The sequence below is a fragment of the Eschrichtius robustus genome, chromosome X, assembly GCF_028021215.1.
Source record: "Eschrichtius robustus isolate mEscRob2 chromosome X, mEscRob2.pri, whole genome shotgun sequence".
NCBI lineage: Eukaryota > Metazoa > Chordata > Mammalia > Artiodactyla > Eschrichtiidae > Eschrichtius > Eschrichtius robustus.
The window spans coordinates 13031283-13053702 of NC_090845.1; the positions used below are offsets into that span (position 1 = coordinate 13031283).

A 22420-nucleotide genomic window follows, 5' to 3' on the forward strand; every position below is an offset into this window, starting at 1 on the left:
TACTAGACATTGAATAAGTTTTAGCTGTATTAATGAATTTCTTTATTCAATGCCTGCACAATTCCTGACACGTATACCCAATTAAATGTATTGAAAAAATTTCAAGGGGTGCGCCTTATAAAAATCACAGTGCACTGCTATAATTCAAAGAGCACTTTGGGGCTTCCTTGGTGGCGCAGTGGTTAAGAATCCGCCTGCCAATGCAGGCAACATGGGTTCGAGCCCTGGTCCGGGAAGATCCCACATGCCGCAGAGCAGCTAAGCCCATGCGCCACAACTACTGAGCCTGCACTCTAGAGCCCGCGAGCCACAACTACTGAGCCCATGTGCCACAACTACTGAAACCTGAGCGTCTAGAGCCTGTGCTCTGCAACAAGAGAAGCCACCGCAATGAGAAGCCTGCGCACCGCAACGAAGAGTAGCCCCCGCTTGCTGCAACTACAGAAAGCCAGTGTGCAGCAACGAAGACCCAATGCAGCCAAAAATAAATAAATAAATTTAAAATATATATACATATTTTTAAAAAAGAGCACTTTGGCTGTAGAATTCAAAGTGTATTAATAATGAGTTAACTTTAATGAATAAGGCTCAAGTGGGAATAGATACTCTGCCCTGTGTTAATATTGAAGCATCAGAGAATAAAAGTGATGAAGACTCAAGGATATTTATTCAAGCCTAATAATTTGCAGTTGGTTTCACAGATAACACCAACACTACCAGGTGGTGCAGCATTGCTTTGGTCTCTTCATCTTTGCAATAGGTATTAATAGGTATTATTAATAGGTATTAGTGTATTTCTACACTACTGTGTAGAAATCCTGGAAGGTATTGTATATGTGAGGGTTAAGCCTTATTTATTGAACTCCTGGCTTGCCACTGCCATAGTTCTGATCACAATACACGTTTGAAGTTCTACCATGAATCTTCTAAGATTCTGACGCCAATACTCCTTCAAAAAATGTATGAGCTATTTTCAAAAGAAAATAAATATTTTCTATCTTTATCATCAAACATTTACTGAGTGCCTAGTCTATAAAAGGCTTTGTGGGGAATACAGGGAATATTAAACATAGTGTGTTTTAAAAGCTTTTCATCTTTTCTAGCTTTTATATACCTTTTACCAATGGTAAAAAGCGATCTACTTTTCTTGAAAGGTTCTTTGTATTTTAAATACTGTAGAATAGGCTGACCTTTATAAATAGATATTAATAAAGGCACCCTGTTGCCGAGTCGCTGTGGTGGAGGGGTTGACAAACCTACAGGCTCTTCCAACAAAGTCTATGGTTCCAACAAAGTCTGAAAACATTGAACATTCATCATGTTCGTCTCTGATCTAGGCACTGAACATTAAAAGGCAAATAAATCATGATTCCATACATGGTTCACAATCTCACATGGGTATGAGACTCCATTTTTAGCCAGTTAAACCTTAAGGTCACCATTTAAGGCTATTTTCTAAACATCAAAAGAAAGTTGTAGCAGCAGGATGAAGCTATAAATCTGGGGATAATTCTAATTATAGTGTGCTGCCTAAATGTATGGCATCAGGGTACGCCTTTAGAGAATTTTCTTATAAACCACTAAAGTTAGACTAAAATACTTACACGCAGTGCCTTCTGATTGCACTTAATAGACTCTGAGGGCAATCAGTACCAGTGGTAGTATAAAATGACCTATAAATGGAGAAGGTATAAAATAAAAGTAGATATCACCTTCCCTTGAAATTCAACTCTTTGCAAATTCATAGGTAAATTAGCTCTTGGATAATTTTGGAGTGGGAAGGCAATGAATTTGTATGGAGAACCCACTATCTATATATAAGGCGCAAGGCAGGGAAAAACTGGCATGAGCTTTACCAGCAAGGAAACAAGGCAAAGTTAAGGCATATGTAAATATCTATGACAAAAGGTAGGAAGCGATAAATGCCACAAAAGAAATACAAGAAAAATACTGGGAGTTCAGAGGGAAAGAGTATTCCTGGCTGCCAGCATTTAGCTCGTGGAAGTAAAGAGTGCTCATGCAACTGCTGGGAGCAAGATTATTCCAAGGACAACGTGACCAGGGTACAGAGACAGATGCTGACTGTCCAGTGAATGCTGTTGTGCAATTTCACAGCGGGAGAGAAGGGGAAGGGTTCAGCTAGGAGAAGGGTGGTATTTCCAGGGAAGGTTGGAGTAAACTGATAGAGGATCTTACTACGGAAAATGGATTTGATGCTGAGCCAGACTTCCAGCCAAGATGACATTTTCAATTAATATTTTGAGATTCCTCTCTTCTCATTGTGCTTCAAAAAGAAAAACAAGAGACATAAATGAGAAAATTCATGTTATAGCTATGATTAAAAGAAGATGCTAAATATTTCCATGTATCAGAAACAGAACCAAAGTGCAAAATGGTGATCAGAACCAAGCCACGTAAGTCCTGTACTCTGCATGTGGAAGCAGGAAGACACTGACGAGGGTTCAGCTCTTGTGAAACAATAGAGACTAACAGGTCTCCATGTGTGGCTAGAGACAGGAACCAACCCTGTGGGAGACTGTTACATGGTGGCCTTCAATGAACCATTTTCCTATGTTCACACCCTTGTCTAATCCCTTCCCACATCAACTCTAGGCTTGGCCATGTGACTCACTTGGCCAATGGGACATCAGTAAATGAGATACAGCAGAAGCTTAATACGTGCTTATGCACTGAGGCATGTCCTGTTGGAAACTCTCCTCTTGAAAGCCAGTGGCTATGCTGTGAAGAAACTCAGGCAAGATACTGAATGATGAAAAGCCACCTGGAGAGAAGCCCTGGAGAATAAGAGTTCCTCTTGGGCATTCCAGTGGCAGATGAGTTCCCATTCACTGGTCACAGAATCAATACTTCACTATTAAGTAAATAATTATTTATTAGGCACCCACTACATGCAAGACATTGTTCCCACACTGAGGATTATGAGTAAATTAGACAAAGTCCAGCTCTTGTTGAGCAAATGACCAAATCCATTAAGCTCACAATTTTCACCCAACTCTTTCTTTCCTTAAAAGTCTTAAAATGGATTATTTGTGTCATCTCCTTTATCAAGTATCTCAGGCAGTATTTTAATCTCATCTAACTCTGACCATTATGCCATCCATTCTGTTTCCATCTCCAAAGGGTCTCCCACCACACTGCTGTAGTCACAGATTTATGATCTGTGCTGTCCTATTAATGCATTTTCTGGCCTTGTGGCTTAGATAATCAGGGACATCATGCATCGCTGGCATTTACTGTGTTTGCTTTAAGCTCTCGGGGCTTTCTCACATATTTTTATTTTGCAACACAATTTTGTGGGTTGAAAAGTTGCAGCTCACGTTCCAAAGCTATTAGTATGACAAATATTCCTGTACAATGACCAGTGAACTCTAATAAGGCAATAGGCCAGTTCCGCCACCTCCACCCTAAGGACCAGCTCCATCCCAGCCGAGACCTAGCCTCAGGGATCCAAGTGCAAGTCTCTTGGTAGTTAAGTGATGGTTGGGGAGAAAGCACGGGGACAGGTTTTGGAAGTGGAAAGCCAGATCTCACATAGTTTTGTCCAGAATTCCCTATAACATCTCCATCTAAACGGCAATTAGGAAGCCAGAGCCACTAACCAAAATGTGGTTTGAGTTGGTTTTAGGGCAGATCCAGGAATCCAGTATAAGCCAAGAATTTTGCTCACAGTCATGCTTCTCTTTTGGCGGATAATCCCTTTAATATGTAAAGTACATTGTATTTTTCAAATTGTTTTCATTTATGGAGTGAAATGAACAACTCTGAGATACAGGGAGATGAGATTATCACTCATGCATTTAGCCGGAGAGGAAGCTAAGGCACCATGAGGTGGCTTGGCCTCATAATGCAATTAAGTGGCAGAGCCTGTCCTTCAACTCAAGTCTTTTCTCCTTGTCTGGGATTCGACCTCTCTTTTTAAGCAGTCAAGATGAGCAAAGTGACTCTAATTGAGCAGTGTCCCTTGGACCGTCTGCTGCCCCAGCTCTCAAGGGAATTTAACCAAATACTATTGAGGAGGAGAGAGTGGTAGGAAGTGAATGAAGGGACAGAGCGAGAAGCTGAATGCTAATACATTTAAGAAACTAAGTTACCTGTGAGCCCTTTCAGAAGCCTGAGAATCAAACAGTACAACTAGAAGAAAGAAGGCCCATTGACAAAAGGGTCATGAAGTGAGGACAAAAGGGACAGTGACAGGGCAGGAGTGATGGGGCCAACGCCAGTAAATGACGAGGCCATGGTAATGGCTGCACTGTGGAGACTGGGCCCAGGCAAGGTCAAGGTCAGCTGTGTCCCCAGGGTAGGGGCTGAGAGCCAAGGCCAGGAAGGAAGCAGAGGGCCCAGAGCCACAGGCTCTGAGAGAACTTCAGCAAAGGAGGGGAGAACTCGGGAACTGCTTAGGAACCCTGAGAGAGGAAGGGCAGGGATTTGGGACAGGATCCAACCATTCTACCATTCGGCTCCAGGAGAAACAATACAGTGTTTTGCTATGTTTATCGTTCTTTATCTCCGTATTATTGTACTGCTCCACACGGTCTGGCCTGAGAAACTTGGGTTACACAAGTTTGATCGGGACACAGTTCCAATCGTAAAGAGGTCACAGTGTAGTGGGGAGATAACATGAATGTAACTATTTACAAAAGTGTGCAATAAATGTAATAGATTATGTGTGTATCTATCATCAATCTATCTACCTACCCACCTACCTACCTATCTATGCAAGATGCTTGGGAGAGCATCAATTTTTTTTTTTTTTAACTTTGGGTTTATTTATTTATTTATTTATTTTTGGCTGTGTTGGGTCTTCGTTTCTGTGCGAGGGCTTTCTCTAGTTGCGGCAAGTGGGGGCCACTCTTCATCGCGATGCGCGGGCCTCTCATTATCGCGGCCTCTCTTGTTGCAGAGCACAGGCTCCAGACGCGCAGGCTCAGTAATTGTGGCTCACGGGCCCAGTTGCTGCGCGGCATGTGGGGTCTTCCCAGACCAGGGCTCGAACCTGTGTCCCCTGCATCGGCAGGCAGATTCTCAACCACTGCGCCACCAGGGAAGCCCTAGAGAGCATCAATTTTTAAGTTATTTGCTAAGTAACTTAGTTCTGCTAGAGCTGCTAAATTCCCTCTGTTTTTCCAAACTTTTCAGTAAATCAACACCATCAACAAGTTATTTGTGGGAGTATTTGAGTGAAAAAGCAAAGGAAAAAGGCTTGTGCTCCCTTCCTGGGTAGCTGTGGAAAAGAGAGATGAATCATGTGGCCCTGAGAACTGAGATGTGAATGAGACTGATAGTTGAATAAGTGCAGAAACGTGGAGCTGGAGGTGGCCAGAAGAAATATACACCCGCAAAGATGTCAGGGGCACCAGTGGGCTCTCCTCCATCAAGTCAAGTTCAACTGGGGGTCAAGTCAAGGTAAACTGAATCTCAAAGGAAAGACTGATGTCCAGCTGATTTGGGGGTCACATTTATTTAACCTCGTTTAGAACCTTAAACCTTCTGAGAGCTATTCTTTCGGTTTCCCAAAAGTGGAGTCTAGTTTTATTGTGTTCATGTCTCTCCCACACCTCCCACTTCTGAATTCCTTTCTCTCTGTAAAATATTTTTTTCTTTAGCATAAAATTTAGAGCGGTAGCATATTAAATAACACACGAAGTTCTCTGGCTTGAATAATGTGTTTATTTTCTTTAAATACACTTAAATATGAAACAACAGACAGTAGTTTGGTAAACTCAAAACTACAAGCTGGACAGTAATCAGATAATCAGTGCTGATCATACAAATCAAAATCGGCATAAGAAAGAATCGGAATAATTCACAAGAGAGTTGCAATTAGCAAAGGACTCGAAGACTATGCAAACTGCCTCATCTGCTCTGAATAATTAATCACATGGTACCTGTCATTCCATGATGATCAAACCTTTTTCACTCTCCACTCCTTGGTGTGCAGAGCACCTTCAGTTAGAAGACATCTGTCAGAGAGCCAGGGAATCCTCAGCTGGTGTTTAATGGAAGGTCCATCTGGATTCACCATAGTACTATGTAAAACGGATTTTTTTTCTAACACCTGGAACAGTGACAGCAACTTGGCAAAGCAGCATGCTGTTTAAAACGACAGGGATGGGGGACTGGGGATCAAGGCTGAATCAAGGATTTTCTCGATCGTGAAGCCCATGGGAGGCCCTTTTCTCCTCTGGAAAGCGGCAATGCTTTGGACATGCTGGTTTTCCATTTGCACAGGTTCTCATGTGAAAGCGGCATCTGTCCTCACAGCTGTTACAAAAGAAAATAAACATGAGAATTCAGAATCAAGGACTAAATTCCAAGGAAAAACTCTGATCTGATTTGATCACGTTTTCAAAGTAAATTTTCCAGATACATATTTAAAATGTCAATATAAAATCCTGGATGGTTACCCCACATGGTTTCAAAATCTATTAAAGCACAACTGCTAACTTCTAAGCATTCTATTCATCAGTAAAATTCTTGGTATATAAATCCAATGACATCCCCTTCCTCAAAGAAAAAAAGCAAACATGCGTGGATATATATTGAGAGAGAGATTGAGCTAAAGAGTCAGCTGATCTGAAATAATAATTGTTGAAATTTCATCAACTTTAGTTTTTGCTTAAGATCCATAAGCCAACAATAGCAGGCAGGATTTTCTTGATTTCACAATCAATCATCACTCTATACACTTATTCCATAGTTGCCAAACCTCTGTTTTACTATCAAAAAGGGGGCTTGGCACTGAACAATAAAATTGGCTTAATAAGCAATCCCACCAAATCTAAATGGTATTTACATTAAATGTCCATGGGCCAAATTTAGGCGAAAGTGCAAAAGCCATTCACCTGCAGGTGTCTGGGTGAAATATCTTGTGCTTCTGGCAGCAGCTCTCCAGAGTTTCTCTGCACTCAATGCAACTGCAGTTTTCTGGGTGCTGGATGAGATCTCTGGGACACGGCGTTTTACAGACACACTCGCAACGATCTTCATCAAACTTCATGTGTGGACCACAGAGAGCCAGCTCCTGGAGATGAGCGTGATCTAAACGGAAAAAGTGTTGGTCAAAAAATACACCTCACACCTTCCAGGCTATGGGTAGAAACAGTGATGTATTTCCTCACCGCAGATCATAATACTAATATAAAGGATACAGCAGTGACAATGAACTTTGATTCCACAGACATCTGTTGGAAAACATGATCAGCTGAGAGAGGAGGGTCTGAGAGGTTTTTGACACACTTAGCTGACCGATATCTCTTCTAGAAAATATACAAAACAACTGGATAACTACTACTCCGTGTCCAATTCTGACCATCGAGTTGAAATTCATTGCAAAAAACAGAAGAGATAGAAACTTTGGAAGAACTTGACAATGTCATTGTAGCATTCTCGAAAGGCTTGGAGGAAAGTTAAGTGTTGAGTTTCTTCCCCAAACCTGCTTCTCTCCCAGTTTGCCTCACTTAGTGAATGGTGCCATCACTCTTGACTCACCCGCCATGTTGAATCTAATTACCATGTCCACCCAGTTCTGCCTCCCTGAATTTGTTCTTTTTCATCATCACTGCCACTGCCTCAATTCAGTCAGTACCTTGTACTTTTTGTGCAGATGACACTCACTCACTTCACCACCACAAGTTTTACCCTTTCAATCCATTCTCCACAATATCAAATGCAAATCTAATCATGTCACTCTACTGCTTTATTTTTTTTTTTTTAAATGTATTTATTTTTGGCTGCATTGGGTCTTTCGTTGCTGCGTGCGGGCTTTCTCTAGTTGCTGTGAGCGGGGGCTACTCTTCGTTGTGGTGCGTGGGCTTCTCATTGTGGTGGCTTCTCTTGTTGCGGAGCACGGGCTCTAGGCATGAGGGCTCAGTAGTTGTGGCGCACAGGTTTAGCTGCTCTGCGGCATGTGGGATCTTCCCGGACCAGGGATCAAACCCGTGTCCCCTGCATTGGCAGGCGGATTCTTAACCACTGCACCACCAGGGAAGTCCCTGCTCTACTGCTTTAATTACCTTAAAAGGTTCTCTCTTTCCCAATAAAAGTCAATTTCCCCACCAAGACATAAGAGATCCTCCATGAGCTGGACCCTATTAACCTCCCAGACTCATCTTCTGTCTCTCTCTCACGTATCCTATGCTCCTCCATACCAAATTATAGTACTTTCTGTTCTCGTGATATGTCAGGGTCTCTCAACCCCATGCTTTTCGCCTTGTCTTTTTCCCTTTGCTAGTCATCCTTTCCCCCTGATACCTTTCCCAACTTCAAATTTAGTTAAGTGCCCTTACCCTGTGCATATTTCCATTCTGTCCTTTCTGGTACTGCTTACATTTGTCTGTTTATTTCTATGTTTCCTCTGTTAATGAAAAAATCCTAAAGGTTATAGGGATCGGGTCTCATCGTTCTGGCATAAAATAGGCACTTGATAAACATTTGCTGAGTTTATTTGTTGTAATAAAAGGGTCCTGAAGCAGGCCGACATATGGAGATTCTGAAGAATCCCATCTAGCATTCCAAGACATTGGGTTAAGGCATATGGTCTTGCCAATATCTGGCCATTAATGATATATCAAAATGGCAATCTCATGTCATCCAATCTCATAGTCTTAACTGCTCTGTGATTGATGATCTTTGAGGGCTCATGTGGAATGGGTGTTGAAAGGCTAGATCTGAGGATCCTCCATTCTGAATTGTGTGAAGAGGAAAAAGGTAAGCTTTGTAAGCCATACGCAGATGCCAGATGTCACTCTGGGGCAAGATGAGACTAGATAGAAGCTCCTAAAAGATTTGCAAGGATCACTAGGTGGCAGTAGAGATTCACTTAGAACACTTCAGGCTGTCCCAACTCCATTCTTGGAGCCGTGGTTTAGGGAAACACAGTCTACCAGGTATCTGCTGAACTTCAGCAAGGTAGTTGGCAGTGGCTGACCTCAATCCTTATAGATAAGTTGAAAGTGACAGAGAATGGATGTAGGAGAGCTGAGTGAAGCGGTAACTAGCTAAGGGTGATACCCGGATGTATTGCATATCAATTTCAATCCTAGGGAAGTTGATGATGGGATACCAAGGTGTTAGGCCCTTAGCCTTGTTCCATTTATCATTTTAAATCAATAAACTGATGGAATTTTTCCAAGTAAACTCTTGAATTTGTGGGTATCTTGAGGAATTTAAAATCCAGAATCAGGACTCCCTAATTTTTTTTTTTTCTTTTTTTGGTATTGTTAGTTTTCTTGTTTGTTTGTCTGTTTGTTTTTTAAAACAGTTTAGAGCGATGGCCTGAATCTAACAAGATGAAATTAAATTGGACTTGGATTCACTAACTCACATATGCTCATCCAGGGAAGAGAAGTTATTGTAGAAAAGGCAGCTGGCTTAATAGCCACATGTGTGGGAAGAAAAAGTAATTAGTGAACAGTAAGCTCAATATATGTCATCAGTTTGATGAAGCCACTGGAGAAGTGACCATGCACTTGGCCCACATTCACTGAGTTGCAGGAGATGAAAATGAGAAGTGACCAGAAGTGATCCAGGCTACCCCATGCCTCTCACTTCCATCACTGCCACAACTTCCCAAAAGGCCCCCTTCCTCCTTGCCTGCCCCAGGCCAACCCATCCTCTTGTACACTGTCACTCGGTTGATTTTGTTAAAATTCTAACTGGTGCTGTGACTGTCCACTTAAACCAGTTGAGTGGTTTCCTTTTGCGTTTAGCATCACATCCAAGCTCTGGGACACACTTTACAAGGGTCCCCTGTGAACTGCTCCGGCTTCCTCTCTCACATCTACCCAGCCCCCTCCTGTAACGTCCCCACCATGCTGACCGTCTTCCAGCAGCCTGACGTGCTGTGGTCTTTCACTTCCAGCCCTGAGCACTCATTTTTCCCTGGCTCGGAGCACTCCTCTCTTTCTCCACCACTCTTCCCGCCCTCAACACACGTGGGCACCGGCTAAGTCCCTCCCCAGGAATTACCTGCAGCAGAAAGAAGCTGCCTCACCCAAGGTTATATCCCCTCTCTGAGGCAGCCCATATCCAGTGACAAGTCCATAGGACCCAGCCCCTTTGCCTCAATCTGAGGCATCGCCCCACGGGCTGTCCCAGTTTCAGCTCCCCACAGCCTTGGCTAACGCCTCTCAGCAACTGCAACACAGTTCAACTTCTCCCTCTGCCCAGTCCTGCCCCCGACCCTTCACCTTTGAAAGCAGTCCTGCATGTAAACCTCCAAAGTACAAATCTCTCTCCCAGGAGCTGCGTACCAGGGAAAGCTTGATTAGAACAGCCTTTAAGTTCTATGTACACAGCTTTCCACGATAACTTTCTTTTTTAAAAAATTTTTATTGGAGAATAGTTGATTTACAACGTTGTGTTAGTTTCAGGTGTACAGCAAAGTGAATCAGTTACACATATACCTGTATCTACTCTTTTTTAGATTCTTTTTCCATATAGGTCATTACAGAGTACTGAGTAGAGTTCCCTGTGCTATAGAGTAGGCCCTTATTAGTTATCTATTTTATATATAGTAGTGTGTATATGCCAATCCCAATCTCCCAATTTATCCCTCCCCCCCCTTCCCCCTTGGTAACCATAAGTTTGTTTTCTACATCTGTGACTCTATTTCTGTTCTGTAAATAAGTTCATTCGTACCATTTTTTGGATTCCACACAATAACTTTCTAACACAGTTTAAAAATGGGTCACATGGAGAAAGAATTAGATTGGTTTTACATGGTTCTATAGGGTAAAGCTGAACTAACAAGTTGAAGCTCTAGAGCTGGGCTGTCCAACATGCTGGCTACGGGCCAGAATGAGCATGAAATGGCAAGTGTGAATTGAGATGTGCTCTAAGTGCAAAATACACACTGGATTTCAAAGGCTTAGCACAAAGAACGAAGGGTATATCCTTGATAAATTTTATATTGCTTGCATGTTGAAATGAGAGTATTTTTTATATTTTAGATTAAGTAAAACATTAAAATTAATTTCATCTGTTTCTTTTAACCTTTTTAAGGTGAGTACTATAAAATGTAAGTTGCATATGTGACTCTCACTGTAATTCCATTGGACAGCACTCTTCTAGACGGAGAGAGAGACAGATTCAGGTTCAATATAGTTTATCAGCAACAAGAGTGTGCCCGGTGTAACTGGGATGTATTTTCTAGCAGAGGATGGCTGAAGACTTGGTGGGAAGGATGTACATGACATTCAAGATTGGCATGGGCATTTACAGAGTTACTGTATGACCCAGCAATCCCACTCCTGGGCATATATCCAGAAAAGACGAAAACTCTAATTTGAAAAGGTACATGCACCCCAATGTTAGCACTACTTACAATAGCCAAGACATGGAAGCAACCTAAATGTCCATCAACAGAGGAGTGGATAAAGAAGATGTGGTACATATATACAATGGAATACTATTCAGTCATAAAAGAGAATGAAAGAATGCCATTTACAGCAACATGGATAGACCCAGAGATTATCATACTCAGTGAAGTAAGTCAGAGAAAGACAAATATCATATGATATCACTTATATGTGGAATCTAAAAAAATGATACAAATGAACTTATTTACAAAACAGAAATAGACTCACAGACATAGAAAACAAACTTACGGTTACCAAAAGGAAAGGGGGGAGAGGATAAATTAGGAGTTTGGGATTAACATATACACACTACTATATATAAAATAGATAACCAACAAGGACTTACTGTATAGCACAGGGAACTATATTCAATAACTTATAATGGAAAATAATCTGAAAAGAATATATATATAAAACTGAATCACTTTGCTCTACACCTGAAACATTGTAAGTCAACTAGACTTCAATTTGAAAAAAAGATCTGCATGGGCATTTAAACTACATGAACTTTAAGACTCCCTCAAACCCTGCGTTGAGCTTTCATGAAAACACTTGGAAGCTGAGAGACAGAAGCATAGGGAATAGCTTGTTATTTACAGTTTCTAGGACAGATTCCTTAGAGCTTAATCCTTACTAATCTTGCTTGTAGATCATAGTTGGAAACAAGCAAGGTTCAAATTGCATGATTCCTTGCGATCTTTACAGTGGAATCACGTCAAGTTCTCTCAGAAGTCAACAAAAAGTGGATTCACTTTCGGCCAGATGTTCATAATCAAAAATCAGAGCATTGTGAGTTATGTGCAGTGACGAGAGCCTAGCTCAGCTGGTTCCCAACTCCCCTGAGCCCAATAGCCGTGTTTTGCTTTTACTTTGCCCTCGTTTCAGAAGAAGTCTTCTCTTATTCCCCATTTTTTTCAAATTATTGGCATGTTTTCACATGACACAGTTGAAAGAAACCAACACGTCCAAAATGACCTTACGTTCCTGTAGGACTTTTATATAAATAACTTAGTAAAATGTGGTTGACTCATGTTTCATTCTGAAGTGGCTTTCATTAAAGGTTATCATTCCCTTTCAAATTCAATGTTTTGGGATGCTCTAATCATTTGGGTCTTTAAGATGAAAAAGCAGAATGATGCATTGGTAGACTTACTGTATAATTACAGCACAGAGGTCTCTGGACTCTCACTGCTTCTATCACTCTTACCTGTGTGTCTAGAAAGTTACTAGACATTTTGGTGTGTCCATTTTGTAATTGTAAAAAAAAAAGGGATACTAATCATACATTATAGGATTATTGGGAGGATTAAATGAGTTGATACATATAAAAGGCTTACAAGATCGCTTGGTCAATAAATACTAGTTGCTATTGTTGTTATTATTATTATTACTATTATCATTTCACCACTGCTATGATTACCTTCCATTCCGGCGAGTGGATTCTCCTCCTGTAAAACACATTTACATTTGTTGCTGTCCCAGAGCATGTCAATAGGACAGAGTTTCTTGGAATGGGAACAGCTAGGAGGAGAAAACAATAAATCAGATTTTAAAGCTTTCAAGGGTAATCATACTTTTGGAACATTTTTTTTAAAATGTTGAATACATTTCCGAGTGGAGAATAGTGAAGATTTTTAAGGAGCTTAATTCATATTTATGAACAGCATGTTATTAGATAGTAATTCTGTAATTACAAATATTCTCTGTGGAAACGTTTGGAAACCAAACTGTAATTTTGGAAAGGTATAATCTTTTTAAGAGGATTGGTGTTAAAAACTATGTAAATTAGCTGTCAACAGAGCTTATTTACCCCAAGTGAATAGTGTTCTAACATCGCTCCTAAGCATTATCGTCTGTAAAACGGAGATAAGAACATTGGCCAGGACAGCAGGAAAATCTTGAGGATAAATGTTCCTTTATTATGAGCTTTCTTTTCTACTTGGCACTCACACAGTGCGTTTACTCCTTTACTTTTGCAAGATCTAAGTATCCAACTTAATTACTTTATATTTTTATTCAATAGTTGTGATTTGCCCTTTGTTTCTCTGTAGTAAATTCTTTTTCCCCAAATCAATGATTCTTACCTTTGCTTTCAGAACACCTGAGGGTGTCATAATTTGTCTCATAAAGAATCACAAAATACTCACCAGAAAATGTCTAGTCAAATTAAATTTAAGTCATTTTTCATTTAAAATAATATTTCCCATTTGGTCAACTTAAGAGGAAGGCTTAAAAAATCGCCAGAATCAGATGCACATGGTTGTGCCACTCCCCAGTGACTCCAGGAGCCTTCTTTCCCCCTCCTAACTTCGGGACTTAAATATGTAAACAGCCTGAAATGGGTTTTATCTAATGCTTGTTCTGGAACGAGGGAACAGATGCCAAATTTGAGTCTGGAGTAGAGTTTTACACCTGCATCAGACTACGCATATTAAGAACAAACGTGCCCACAGCTTGACATGCTGAGTTCATAACCACTGAACTTTCTGATCCTACTGCAATATACATGTAACACCTCATAACAAATATACTTGCCAAACAGTTATTACCCGTAGATCTGGGTTAGAACCTAAAAGACAAAGAGCTTGAAGAGAGAGCGATGACTCTGTAATTAATGAACTATTCTCCACACACAGCTTTAGCCAAGGCAAGAACAAGCATAAGGAAGTATAAGAAATGCTTACCGATCTTCTTCTGGGATCTGGATGGATCTTCTAATAATCGAGTACGGATGGCGGGGAGCTGTTGGCAAGCACTTACAACCTGTATGGTTGGCAACTTTAACAGGCACTAATTCAGGTACTGATGTCAAAGGTACTGATATCTCAAAGAGCTAGAGCAGCGAAAGAGAACGATAATACATATTTTAAAAAATAAGAATAATTTCTACAGTCTGCATTTTTGCCTTTGTCCCTTACGGTAACGACTTTAGCAAAGTCGTCCATTAAGAACAGAGCTAATATGCAAACTATTATATATAGGATGGATAAACAACAAGGTCTTACTGTATAGCACAGGAAACTATATTCAATGACCTGTAATAAACCATAATGGAAAAGAATATGAAGAAGAATATATATGTGTATAACTGAGTCACTTTGCTGTACAACCGAAATTAACACAACATTGTAAATCAGCTATACTTCAATAAAATTTAAAAAAAAAAAACAGAACTAATAAGGCTAAGGGCTGGCATGATGGAAAGAATTCTGGGCTGGGTGTCAGAAGACCAGGGCCTTAACCAACTTTATCAAGTATTTAAGTTTTGTCAAATCTCTTAAAATTTTGGTGTCCCTAGAATGCTTGTAAAATGGTGACCTTGTAAAATGGTAACCTTGTAAAATGTTCCCTGCTCCTGCTTTAAGTCTGACTGTGAATTGTAAGGATTAAATGAAATTATAGCTATGAAGTTTCCTTGCAACCATGGTGAACAGATTATTGTTCAAAACGATTTACTTATCTCTTCCCATGCCATCTCCATTGGAGGAATATAGTTTTCTGTTCCTTGACTTTGGACTTGGCCATGTGACTTGCTTTGGTTGACAGGACATTAGCAGACATGACACAAGCACAGACTTGAACTGTGCGTGCATGCATTTGCTCCAGCCATGTGAAGAGCATGATGTGGCAGGCTTGCTGGTCTAAGGGATACGAGACACAGGGACCAGACCTGGACTCAACCTGCAGCTTGCCACCAAGCCCAACTGAGCCCACTCTAAACTAAATGAATCTCAGATATATGAATGAGAAAAAGCCATCGTTGTTTGAAGCCACTAAGTTTTAGCGTGTTTATTATGCAGCATTATATAGTAATAACTGACTGATACAAGACCATCATGCCCAAACAATGATAGGTAACATGAATATTATCATTCTACGTTTCTATATGCTAGCCCCTGTTGTAAGCACTTTTATATTAATTCATTTACCCTTATAACAACATTATAGGGAGGGTTTTTTAAATTACCCCCCTCCAACTCTACAGGTGAAGAAACAGATGTACAGAGAGGTTCTATAACTTGCCTAAGGCCATATAACTATTGATTGGAAGAGTGGGGATTTGAACCCAGGCAGTCTACTCTAGAGCTAGAGGGGATACTCTTAAGAATATGCCTTATTACTTTTTGGAATGAAATTGCTGTGACCAGAAGAAGCAAGATGGGATCTCCGCAAGTAAAATTTACTTGCTGAGAATATCAGTTACTTTGTTTCTAGAGAGGCTCTCTGATGTATGGACGCGTTTCAACTTGATTTTAATGCTCTGTCCATTCAATCAGCATTCCATGTAGTCCTTACTACATAGAGTCTTCATTTATTCACTTAGTTTCTAAGATGTATTTCACTGAACAGTCCATAACTTTGGGATGAGAGGTAGTTTTTCTTTTTAAAAAAACCACTATTACAATGTTCAAATATGCATATTTGGAAAGAAAAACTGCTGTACATTTACACTTAAGCACATTCTTTAAAACGACTCATTTGTTGAGGACAGCAGTCAAAATAAAGTACTCAATTATCTATTATTAAGTGGAAGCGATCCATTAAAGTTGTGTTTAGCCTGACCTTTTCATATGTAATGGCACTTCCATGAGTCTAAGTAAGAGGGTGTTTTTAGAGTGTTTATTTTGCATGAACTCCATCTTCTTGCGAAATTTTTCAGCTATACTCTAGGGTATAACACGGTCATGAACTAAAGCCTCTTACGTTATGCAAGCTGTTTCCACTGACAGTTGATGCTTAGCCATACTTATGTCATTTTTTTCCCTGATTGTCAAACAGCAGAGGTCAGAATTTTTACAAGTTCCAAGATTCTCTAAAAGAATTTAGAAAAAGAAACTCTTCAGTTTAAGGGATATTTTAAGTAGGGGGGAAAAATTAAGGATAAGTTAACCTAGTACCAAACAAATCAGGATTCCATTCTTTCCATCCAATTAAGATAATTACCTAACATGGGTATATTCAGTGCATAGGTAATTTTATTGTGCTACCTCTTTTCACAATCATGAGGCTAGACGGTAGAGGCAAATGTGACAATTCAATGAATATACCAATATGCGTGAGGAATTTGCGACACAGAACCAAAAGGAATGTAGTTTGACTTACAGCTTTTTAATGTTTTGCTAAGTTTGTTGTTACTGCTCTACTATGCCACGTCTATTACATTTCACAACAATATGGTAGCGACAGAAACAAAAACTTATCTACTGAGCAAGGGGAATTTTATAAGATGAAGAGGGAAGAATTATTTCTTTCATGGGGACTGGAGGATTATTTTCAAAGGTCTTTTGTGCTAGATATTTTCCATTTGCGCCTCCGGAGACGCCATCCTCTTTCCTTCCTTCCCCACTGGGCTGTATCCCAGGATGCTGACCTCCATGGAATGGATCTACAGGCCCCCTTGCCCCCCACCCCCTTGCCGGGCTAAGGGTTGGCAGTGGCCGCCCCTCCTCCAGCCAGTCCTGCAGCCCGCGTCTCCATTTCCTCTCGGTTCCCATAACCGCTCCATCCTCTTGCCTCTTCAGTCTAAGGGTGGGAAAAGCTCCCCCTTTCTGCCAGCTCTGGGTACTTCACCAGCCCTTTCTCCTTCCCCCACCCTTCACTGAACTCTTCTCAGTCACGCCATGTGAACAACACGGAACCTAATGAATACACAAGTCAGTGTGTATATCTTTGTTCCTTTAAACGTCTGTTCTAGTAACTTCCATATGATTTTCTGATCCTTGACATTATAGCATCAGAGAGACAGCAACTGACAAGGGTTCAGGCTTTGGAGTCACCTGGATTTGAATCCCAGCTCTGCCATAAGCTACCTCTCTGAGCCTCCATTTCCTCATCTATAAAGGAAGATGATAAGCTACCCATTTAGCTTATCTCAGGGTTAAATGAGATGACACACGTAAAGCGTTGAGACAGCGCTTGGCAATCGGCTGAGCTGTAGCCGTCGACACTATCGGCGTCAGGGCTCCGGAGAGGGCTGATGTCCTCATACCTGTTTGGAAACGTACGAGGTGCTGCTGTTGACACACACGAGGCTCTCTTCGTTGCAGCAGCCGCCACACCGGAACACGTTCACGCAGGGGGGCTTGAAGAACGTGTCAGTGCTTCTCCCCAGCTCGCTGGCCACCTCCACGCACGTCTCTCGAGGGCTGCACTGCGTCCTTTGCCATTCCTCATCTATAACTGCGGAGAGGCAGCTCGTTGGGCCGGCAGAACAAAGGGCCCTGACATGCCCACGTGTGCCAGGGTTACACTCAACACCGTCATTCTCACACGTGCAGCGCTTGGTGATTTCACTAGATGGGTATTTGGGGTCAGTCCTTTAACCAAGGATTGCGTGCAGAAAATTTACAACCAAAATCTGCGTTCCTTCCCATTTATACGATCCCTTCGTAGGCTCTAATTCTACTTTCCGTTGGTGCTGAACACCATGTTCTGGATATAACTACATCGGGTACATCTGGAGAAGCCTGCTAATAAGGAAGTAAATGGATGCACATAAAGCAATGACATGTAAGCATTATTTATTAAGCAATTTACAGGACACAGCTGGATAGCATTGCTTCTCCTTGAAGCCAGGTGTGGGTAGGTTTTAGCACCATTAACAAATACGTTTCGGGAATTCCCTGGCGGTCCAGTGGTTAGGACTCCATGCTTTCACTGCCGAGGGTGCGGGTTCAATCCCTGGTTGGGGAACTTAAGATCCCACAAGCCAGGCAGTGCAGCCAAAAAAATAAAAAATAAAATTAAAGAAAAAAGAAGTATCTTTTTATTGGTTGCTTAACTAACTATATACGGCAAACTCATGAATGAAAAGTTAAGTGGAACTAATCTTTCCTCAAGTCAGAGTGTTCTCATTTGCAAATGCCCGATACTGATGTTTCTATCAAATGATGAAATAAGCTGGTTCATTTTTTTTTAAATAAAATTATTTATTTATTTATTTTTGGCTGCTTTGGGTCTTCATTGCTGCGCGTGGGCTTTCTCTCTCTAGTTGCGGTGAGCGGGGGCTACTCTTCGTTGCGGTGCGCGGGCCTTTCACCACGTTGGCCTCTCTTGTTGCAGAGCTCAGGCTCTAGGCGCACGGGCTTCAGTAGTTGTGGCACGCGGGCTCAGTAGTTGTGGCTCACGGGGTCTAGAGCACAGGCTCAGTAGTTGTGGCGCACAGGCTTAGCTGCTCCACGGCCCGTGGGATCCTCCCGGACCAGGGCTCGAACCCGTGTCCCCTGCATTGGCAGGCGGACTCCTAACCACTGCACCACCAGGGAAGCCCAAGCTGGTTCATTTTGATGAAAGGAGCAATATTCTGGCCTTTCTAGCTAATTTGTGGGAAACAAGAAAAAGAAACAAGCCTCGGGGAATCAAAAAAGATTACATACATTCTTGTAAAACATACTCGCCTTTCTCTCAAAGTTTATTTTTTTTAATTAGATTTTGATGCTTTGATACTTAATGTTGCATAGCCTTTCTATGGACGTTTTTGGGAAATGATTCAATTTTATGATAAAGACAATATTTAAAGACTTTCTTTTAGTTTGCCATGGAATTGTAGAGTTGATTATACACTGGGGTGCAGGGGAGTGGTGAAAACCCTTAGTGGTTGGCAGCTTCTAATCTGACCCTCCATCACGCCCACCTCCTGGTGTTCACACCCTGTGTAATCCCCTCCTCTGCGTGTGGGCTGGACCTAGTGATCCGAATGTTATGAAGAGAATACAGCAAGCGTGATGGGATGGCACTGCCACGATTAGGTTAACAAAGACTGATTTCCATCTTGCTAGCAATCACCATCTCTCGCTGGCACTCTTTTGCCTTCTCAGCTTGCAGGCTTGGATGAAGCAAGCCATCATGTTGGAAAGGCCCACATGGCAGGGGACTGAGGGTGGCCTCTACCTAACCGCCAGTGTGGAGCTGGGACCCTCAGTCCAACAGCCTGTCTGGAACTGAATCCTGCCAACAACCTCTGAGTGAACTTGGAGGCACATCCAGCCCCAACTGAACCTTGAGATGCTGCCTGTGACCCAAGTTGACACCATGACTGCAGCCTCCGGAGAGACCCTGAAGGAGAGATACCAATTGAGGCTATGTCTGCAATTCTGACCCACCGAAACTGTGCGATAAAAAAATGTTGTCTGAAGCAGCTAAGTTTTGGGGTAATGTGTTACAGTGATAGATAAACTCTTCTCCATTTTTACCCCATCTTCAAAAATTTGTAATTGGTCTCTGCCCAGATTCTGAATTCCTGTATATGTGAACATGTTTCTACCAGAAGGGATAGAGAGAACTTCTATCTGGAGGATACAGATAAAATATTATTGTTGCACATCTGACGCTAGTCTCTAAACTATTCTCTTAAAACATCTTTTCCACAGCCTTTTTCCTTTTCCGCCCATTAATCTCAGATTTCCTCATATGTTGCTTTCTTCAATCACTGAAAACACAAAATACGTTTGGCTGGCTGAAAAGCACTGCATATACTACACAATTTACCTAAACTCTGTTTTTTCATCATAAAATCTTCGAGTCCAAGAAACCGTTTAAAATGTCTGATTATGAATATTTATATACAGGGTCTGAAGGTTGTAAACATGAGAGATAAATTACCCAATTAGGTACTATTTAATTCACTATTATTAATCATAAATCCTTGAAAAAACAAGTAATCAAGTTATACAAACATTCCTTGTTTAAAATGCCATTTAAATGTTGCTTTCCATTTTCTTTTTTATAAAACTAAGTTTTCAAAGTCAGAGCATTGTGTGTAACTATGACCAATGACACTGAGCAAAGGCTTCATACCTCTACTTTCATTACTACTGCCCAGCAGGACTGCTCTTCCTCAGGGAATTACCCTGAAATCCATGAGGGAGAGTTATAACAAATTATAACAAATTATAATTGGGATACCACACCGATTTGATTATTTGCTGCTTCTAACTTACTAAGTAACTTTAGATGATCCCGCCCCTCCCATGTAACAAGAGACATTTCAGAGCTGGCAAATTCCATATTATTTATGTTTTTAAAAAATATTTTTGAAAAATTTTTATGGTTTCCTCCTTAGAAAATGTCAATTTCGACATGAATGCCTTTTTAAAATCACCTCCTCTTGGTTTTATGGTAACGCTTCTCTATCTCCATCTTCACAGAGCATCTCCAGGCTTGCCTCAGGCCTTCAAACAGGTAATCTGGTTAAGGCCCTGAATCTCCAGATGAGGTCTGATCCCTTTACTTTCATGAAGTCCTTGCTAATTCACCACACAGAAACAACTAGAGCTTCAGACCTCTGGCTAAATTGGGTTCTAGGCCATGGTTCCAACCATCTCAACTCATTTAGACACAGTCATACAGATGCGCACCAAGCGTCCTCTTCACTCCCGGGCTCTGGTGCTACTAAGGTATTGATCCCACCTATGCACAGCCTTCCCCGCAGCCAACAATATCGTCCTTTTACAAACGGAAGAAAATAAAGATAACTCTACAGAGAAAGAAAAGAATAATTTTGGCTGAGCAGTCAATTTAAATTATGTAATAGCTACAATCTGATACCAGGTAATCATATGTTAATCAAATCTAAAATGCTAAATCATCAATGCCACGGTGGTTTCTTGTGCTGTTTTGACACATCATCAAAAAAGTTAAATGCCTAATTGGAGGCCGCACAACTGTATTTGGCAAGCATGTCATTCATTATAGGACAGTACATACAGACAATAGTTTACTTATAAAGATCCTCCAAACCTTACTAGGGAAGAGTCATTCTCTTTATTTCAAATCATGTTATTTTCTAGCCCAGCGTCTGGATTCTTTTGTCTAGAGACCTTCCCCCTCAATTATTCTCCTAGTAATACCAATATGCATTATTCCAACTCAGCTTCTAAATTCTACTTTTCATTTTCACTTAAAAAAAAAAAATCACAGGGGCTTCCCTGGTGGCGCAGTGGTTGAGAATCTGCCTGCCAATGCAGGGGACACGGGTTCGAGCCCTGGTCTGGGAAGATCCCACATGCCGCGGAGCAACTAGGCCCGTGAGCCACAACTACTGAGCCTGCGCGTCTGGAGCCTGTGCTCCGCAACAAGAGAGGCCGCGACAGTGAGAGGCCCGCGCACCGCGATGAAGAGTGGCCCCCGCTCGCCGCAATTAGAGAAAGCCCTCGCACAGAAACGAAGACCCAACACAGCCAAAAATAAATAAATAAAATTAATTTTTAAAAAAATCACAGAATTTTGAAGACATGAAAAAGCTATACCTAATCTATTGGTTTTTATCCATGTATGTATGGCCGTAGAATGCTCCTTATTAATGAATACCCAGGTTGTTTTATTTTTTAAGTAAACTCAATTATTTTTTTTCTATTAAGAACAGGCTTTCTGGGTTTCTTTTGCCCTCACATCTCTGAGTTAAATATATTTCCATATTGGGAAGTGTTACTTGGTGTTGAATTTTGATCTCAAAATCATATTGGGTATATTTCTCTGTGGAGTAAACACAGGAAACCAGGACTCTCCACTAACACTGAAGCTATGAAATCAAAGACCCCCTTGTTTTTTCTCCCAGACACGTGCCCGCCCTACTCAAACTTTTCGAAGAAGTTGGCGCATTTGTTACTATCTGATAAAGAGTAAGAATTGGCCTCCGCACGCACACACCTACCTTTTAGCGTCTCAATGTCATAGAAAGTGGCCGCAAACCTGGTGGACCGATGGGATGCTGAGCGAGAGTCCGCGCCGGTGAGACTTTTGAGCTTCAGTCGGCATCTCCACAGCTTCCAGTCCTCGAAGTGGGTGATCTGCAGTAGTTCCTCCAAACCCGAAGCCGCCCTAATCTGCTGCTCAGATTGTTCTAACATTGACCGGGATGCCCGCTTAAAGCGAAACAAAACAAACAAAAAAACTGGCTTACAGGCAACTTACTCAAGTTCTAGTTTGTCTTGATAATATTCATTGCTAACACTTACAAATGTAAGTAGAGCTAAAAAGAAATTATTCAAATGGACACCAGTACCTAGGAAAAATGACATCTAGTAGTTCTGATTCACATTCTG

General features: G+C 41.3%; 1 protein-coding gene across 1 annotated transcript in view; it reads right to left on the minus strand.

Moving 5' to 3' along the window:
- Window positions 1-5760: 5760 nt before the first annotated feature.
- VEGFD (vascular endothelial growth factor D) overlaps window positions 5761-22420 on the minus strand; it is a 35388-nt gene continuing 18728 nt past the window's right edge. The window contains exons 2-7 of the mRNA XM_068533538.1: window positions 22030-22240; window positions 17368-17558; window positions 14063-14211; window positions 12799-12899; window positions 6864-7059; window positions 5761-6282 (exon numbers count right to left, since the gene is read on the minus strand). Of these exons, the coding sequence (XP_068389639.1) occupies window positions 6156-6282; window positions 6864-7059; window positions 12799-12899; window positions 14063-14211; window positions 17368-17558; window positions 22030-22240 (975 nt within the window). The 3' untranslated portion in view covers window positions 5761-6155. The remainder of the gene's footprint in view (window positions 6283-6863; window positions 7060-12798; window positions 12900-14062; window positions 14212-17367; window positions 17559-22029; window positions 22241-22420) is intronic.